The sequence below is a fragment of the Piliocolobus tephrosceles genome, chromosome 1 (assembly GCF_002776525.5).
Source record: "Piliocolobus tephrosceles isolate RC106 chromosome 1, ASM277652v3, whole genome shotgun sequence".
In the NCBI taxonomy this organism is placed as follows: domain Eukaryota; kingdom Metazoa; phylum Chordata; class Mammalia; order Primates; family Cercopithecidae; genus Piliocolobus; species Piliocolobus tephrosceles.
The window spans coordinates 219,622,380-219,628,567 of NC_045434.1; the positions used below are offsets into that span (position 1 = coordinate 219,622,380).

The window sequence follows — 6,188 nt, forward strand, 5'->3', positions numbered from 1 at the left end:
ATGACACTTCTGCCCAGGCTCGTGCGGCGGGAGGAAGAAGCCACGCAAGGTGCCTTCCAAGCCCTGGTGCAGCCTGGCCTGGGAGAGAGGAGCCCCAGCCACGCCGAGAGCAAAGACAGGGCAGAGTTCCTCGGACGTGGCACCGGGCCAGGGAGCCCCTCGCGGCGGCAGGGGCTCTCCACGGACTCAGCCATCTGGGGAGAGCAGCCCAGAGCCCTCGGGCCTCCTGCCGTATTCTGTGGCCTGGGACTTGGGGGGGACCCATGAGGACACGGGGACGCAGCTGAAGGGAGGTGCAGACAGCGTGTACTGGCATTTCCGGGGACCGAGCCCAGAAGGAGCAGGACAGCCACCTCCTGGCCTGGAGGAAAATCCTGCTTCCTGGCAAGAAAACCACCCCTGGAGGAACAGGGTTGGGGTGCAGGAGGCTTTCCCCAGGCAGCCGCCCCTTTCCTCCTCCAAAAGCAGGGCAGGAAAAGAGCATTCAGCCCAGGCAGCGAAAACCCCAGCTCTGGTCCCTCCCGCCCCACCAGAGCCGCCTGGAGGCACGGAGTTCCGGCCTGGATGAGAAGCGACTCACAGGCCACGGCTGCTTCCCCTCTGCGAGGAAGGAAAAGTCCCTGCAGTGCGGCCCTCGGCGAAGGCTTCGGTGCCCAAGCAAAGGAAGGGAGCGTGCTTGCAGACGCCTCCTGCTGGGAGCCTGCCACACCCGCCACACCCTGCACGGGGACAAAGCTCTCGGTGGCTGTGAGGGACACACCGCGTGCGGGTGGCTGCAAGCCAGCAGCCCCGAGCGGCCCCTCCCGCTAGACTCCCAGCCTGGGCCCTCTGTCCTCCAGGCAACGAGAACACGTATGCCTCGCTTTTCCTCGCTTTTCAGAGACCCGGGTTCTTGGAACTTACACCCTCTTGGGTTTGCTATTTTTACCCACCCTGAGCCTTCCGGTCTCCATGGCGACGCCTCCAAACAGCAGATTCCAGGCGGCAATGACGTCATCTCTCCCTTTCCTGCCGCCCAGGCCTCGGAGGCACTGCTGCCTGGGGCCGGGGGTGGGGGTGGGGGGGCTGCAGGGCTTCCCTGGCCCCCTCCCATACCTGCCTCATGCTCCCCCAAGCAGAGACTCAAGGCCTGCGGGCCACGGCTGGGCCTCTCCTGACTCCAGCTTGCCCGTCTGTCCTTGGGGGCAGCGTCCTTCCTTCTCTTGGCCCCTTGGAGCAGCTCTGCGGGAGCCCTGCAGTAGCCCAGCGGATTGAATGCAAAAGACAGCCACCCTCCTGCTCCGGATCCTGGGAGGAGGCTGCAGGCTGGCGCTGAGACAGCAACCTGCCTGGCCTGGGAAGCGCCCTGCGGCCTCAGCATCAGAAGCTTGCTCTTGGCACGGTGGCTCACCCCTGTAATCCCAGCACTTTGGGAGGCCCAGGCGGGCGGATCATGAGGTCAGGAGGTCAAGACCATCCTGGCTAACACAGTGAAACCCTGTCGCTACTAAAAATACAAAAAAACAAATTAGCTGGGCATGGTGGCGGGCGCCTGTAGTCCCAGCTACTTGGGAGGCTGAGGCTGGAGAATGACGTGAAGCCGGGAGGCGGAGCTTGCAGTGAGCTGAGATCACACCACTGCACTCCAGTCTGGGTGACAAAGCAACATTCCGTCTCAAACAAACAAACAAAAAAGCAGCAGCAGCAGCTTGCTCTTGGCCAGGCGCCGTGGCTCACGCCTATAATCACTGCACTTTGGAAGGCCAAGGCGGGTGGATCACCCGAGGTCAGGAGTTTGAGACCAGCCTGGCCAACATGATGAAACCCCACCTCTAATAAAAATATAAAAAATTAGCCAGGTACCTGTCATCTCAGCTACTTAGGAGGCTGAGGTGGAGAATCGCTTGAACCTGGGAGGCGGAGGTTGCAGTGAGCTGAGATCGTGCCACTGCACTCCAACCTGGGCAACAAGAGTGAAACTCCATCTCAAAAAAAAAAAAGAAAAGAAAAGAAAAAAGAAACTTGCTCCCAAGAGAGGCAGTGACTGTGGTGGCAGGGGCCCAAGGAGCCCACAGACGCCCAGAGCAGGGTATGGTCTATAGCACAGTCTGCTAGGCACCCGCTGTAGTGCCCAAGGGCACCCAGCCCCTGAGAGTGAGGCTGTCAGAACACCCTGGCCCCAGGTCACACAGCTCCAGGGCTCCAGCCCAGGCAAGACAGGCTCTGCAGGGCCCGGCCCCACACCCTGGTCCCAATCAGGTGTCTGGATAGGGGCGGCAGTTCCTAAGCCCAGGCCCAGGTCCCCGGCAGCAACTGTGGGGCTTGCGTCCCTGTCTGGGACCACACTTCACCCAGCTGCCTCTGCAACGCCAGCCTGCAGTCTGCCCTCAGCCCAAACCGAGGATGGGGACACCTGGGGTTAGATGGCCACTAGTGACCAAGGTTGGGTGGGCAAGGCTACCCATTCCCAGGGTCACCCTCCAGGAGAAGAGCCCCAGCCCTGGAGCATGTGTGTGCTTTGCTGTGCTTGCAGAGACCCACAGAAATGCCACAAGTCTTGGCAGTGCCTTGCAAAAGGGACAAATGCAGCCTCAAAAGTTTCGCAGCCCCCAGAGGGCCAGGAGGAGCCCTGAGGAGCCATCCCCACCCAGCCCCCGAGACCCCCTTACCTGGGGGGTGCTGGGGTCTCACTGCCTAAGCAGGGCCTGTGACTAGATCAGCTCCACCCCCCCGGCCTCCTCCCCAAAGTAGGCACAGAGGGTAGGAGGGCAGGGTCTGGTGTGGGGGAGGAAGCTGTGGGGGGCTGGAGCTCTCGGCGCAGGCTGGGTGAAGGTCACAGCCATTCTCTGTCCCACCAGCACCCGGATGGGAAAAGAGGACCCTCAGCAGGTGTCCCACTGGCCAACATCCCTGCTCCCAGAAGTGATACAGAAGGAAGGTGGTTTCGAGGCTCACATTCCTACCTTCCCGCTTGATTTCAGGGATGAAGTCCCAACTCGCCTCTGTCTGACACCGGCAGGCACACTCGCAGGTCTGGGCACGAGGCAGGCAGGTGAGCCGCCCGTCTCCAGAGCCCCTCAAGACCCTGTCATGGACAAGGGGCCTGGAGAGCACAGCCCCAGGGCACTAGGCAGGGCCTTTTCCCCCAGCCCCCACTGAGGACCCCCCACCCTAAGGCTGCATTCCAGGGTGAGCTGCTGGGAAGAGGCCTCTCAAGAGGGGGCCCAGTGGCACAGAAGCCCCATGAGCGTTTGGGTGCCCAGGACGGGTTCTGTGCTCCCTGGATGGAACGTGGCTGCAGCAGGGATGTGGACATTGTGCGTTCACTGAAGTGCCTCCTCCAACAATCTCTGTCTGGACAGAAGGGAGGCTGGGAGGCTGGGAGGCTGGGAGCCTGAAGGGTCCTGGGGGTGTGAGCAGGACAGGAGAGCGGCTTCACACGGAGGGTGTGGAGTCCCTGGATGAGCAGCCCATAGCCCTGCACAAAGTGGGGCGGCCGAACGCCACCAGCACCCCCTGAACTTTGTGCACGTCGGCCTGCTGCCCTCCCCCCATTGGCTCAGGCTCCAGCTGTCACCGCTGAACCCCACAGGAGGCCCCTGGCCTGAGCTCTGGTCAGCCAGCTGTGTCCTGCCCAACAGGGTCCGGGTGCAGGCCAGGGGGCTGGGCCCGGAGGGCGCTGGGTGGGTGAGTGTGGAACTGGGTTCTTCTGTGGAGTTGACTACATGCCTCCCTACAGCAAGCACACAGACACACCGGAAAGAGTTCCTGTTCTACCGAGCTGGCAGCTTCCCTAGGACAGCATAAAAAATTACGTCTCCAAATGTTCTATGTTGGACGGGGGTCCGTGTTCTTAAAAGGAATAGACCAGGGAAAGTCGAGAGGTGCTGAGTTGGAGGGGGGCTTCCTATGAGGTCCATCTCAGCAGCCCTAAAATGGGTGAGGGATGAGCTTTCGGGGCCGGGGCCAGCAGCGCAAAGGCCTGGGGGCAGGATGGTGCTTGGGTCCCTGCAGGATGCGTGCAGCAGGTGGAGGACGGAGTGGTAAGAGAGGACGCGAGGGGTGGGGTGGCAAAGGGTGGGCAGAGGCCACTGTGCCTGTTTGCTGTTGACATCCAGCTTTGCTCCCCTGGGGGACCCAGCCTGGGGGGCTCTGCTCCTAACCTGGGAGGCTCTTGGCAGGCAAGGGTGGAGCAGCTGCTGGGTGCGGTGAGTGGGGTCTGGGCTTCGTGCCTCCCCCAGCTGTGGGGGCTCCCTGAGGTGCTTGAGCCCAAGACTACCCATCCCTCCACTTCCCTGCTGGGAAAACTGAGGGCCCGATAAGCGGAATCGATTCAAAACAGATGAGGCTATTTTTTTTCTGAGCATTTTGTTTCCAGTCCCACCCCTAGCCTGGCACAGAGCTGGAGTGACCGGCCGAGGGGAGGGCTCTCGCCTGGCCCAGCCCAAACCCCTCTGGGGCCCCTGGCTGGCCCCTCCCAAGCCTGCCCAGGGCCCTGCTGCCCACAGGCCTACCCGCTCTGGCCGAGCATGGGGGTTACATAAACAGGCACATTCATGACTTCAAAGGGCGAGGCAAGAGGCTGCACGGACCCAGGTATGGGCTCAGGGTGCTGGGGCCACCTGCACCAGCAGCTGCCCCACAGATGCTGCAGGGAGGGGCCTGGCACTCACCCCGTCCCAGCACCTTCTGCACGCGGGTCCACCTCCAGGCCAGGCGCTGCCCGGCGGACTCTTGTCGCCGTGAGTAATGTTTAACTTGGAAGGGCCTGTGGACAACTGCAGGGGAGAAGTTAACAACAAGTTTGGACTGCAATCCGCTTGCCAGGAGGGGGGCAGAGACAGGAAGGGAGAGAGAGAGGGTAAAGTTGAGAAGAAGAAAGGAGACCAGGTTGGCCGGGGAACGTGCACTCCAGGGAGGCAGGGCTGAGAGGGCGCCCTGGGCCTGGGATCCAGGGCTATGGTCTGTGTGCAGCCAAGAAGCGCAGGCCCCAGGGCCAGGTGCCCATTGTGCCCAGGAGTGGGAGCTCTGAGGTCACCTGGCTGGCAGTCACCCTCCCAGGCATGGGGCTGAGCCTCCCATGCCTCAGTTTCCCCTGCAGAAAACACCCTGCATCCAAGACGGGCCTTGGGGTCCAGCCTTGGGGCAGAAACACCGCACACACGTGCACACACATGCAGGCATGCAGGCACACACAGGCTCACATGCCTGCACACAGGCACACACAGGCGCGTGCATACACACACACACATGCAGGCATGCGGGCACACACAGGATCACATGCCTGCACGCATGCACACACAGGCGCGTGTGCACGCACACACACACACACACACGGGTGTTAGCAAAACGGCCCCGCCTGAATCGCTGAGGCCTCAACCCAAGGCCGGAAAAGTCCATGACGCTGGAGCAGGGATGAGGTCCCATTCCAGCAGGCCGGGGGAGGGCCGCCGCACTGGAGCCAGGACAGAGCTCTCGCCAAACAGAGGCCTCCCGCAGCACAAACCCTGGCCTTTCGTGGGGTCAGTGCCCATAGGGTTGAGCACCACGTGCCTGGCTGGGCAGTGCTCCTGCCAGAGTCCCCTTCTCCACTGTAGGAAATACAGCTACTCCTGTGGCCGCGCCTGCTCTGCTGCATCTCCAGCGCCTGCCAGGCATGGTGTGTGTGGCCCGAGACAGGGAGTTTCCAGTGCGTGAGTGGGAGTCCGGGCCCCGGGTGGGGCAGATGCCAAGTGGGCGCCAGGGAAGAGAGTGCTGGGCCAGGGATCAGGAGCACACGGCTCCTCTCCGGCCTCCTCTCGCGCCTCTATCTGCCACCTCCATCTCCAACAGCCCAGATGACCTGGGGGCAGCTCCCTGACCTTGCGGGCTCACTGTTCTCACCTAGAAAACAGGAGAGCTGGGCCGGGCGCGGTGGGTCCAGCCTGTAATCCCAGCACTTTGGGAGGCCGAGACGGGTGGATCACGAGGTCAGAAGATCGAGACCATCCTGGCTAACACAGGGAAACCCCGTCTCTACTAAAAAATACAAAAAACTAGCCAGGCGAGGTGGCGGGCGCCTGTAGTCCCAGCTACCCGGGAGGCTGAGGCAGGAGAATGGCGTAAACCCGGGAGGCGGAGCTTGCAGTGAGCTGAGATCTGGCCACTGCACTCCAGCCCGGGCGACAGAGTGAGACTCCGTCTCAAAAAAAAAAAAAAAAAAAAAAAAA

The 6,188-nt window shown here is 62.1% G+C and overlaps 1 protein-coding gene across 1 annotated transcript in view; it reads left to right on the forward strand.

Annotated features, from left to right (window-relative positions):
• LOC111544552 overlaps positions 1-6,188 on the forward strand; it is an 8,424-nt gene continuing 2,236 nt past the window's right edge. Inside the window, 4 exon segments of the mRNA XM_026457463.1 lie at positions 1-97; positions 100-434; positions 436-532; positions 535-649. Of these exon segments, the coding sequence (XP_026313248.1) occupies positions 1-97; positions 100-434; positions 436-532; positions 535-649 (644 nt within the window).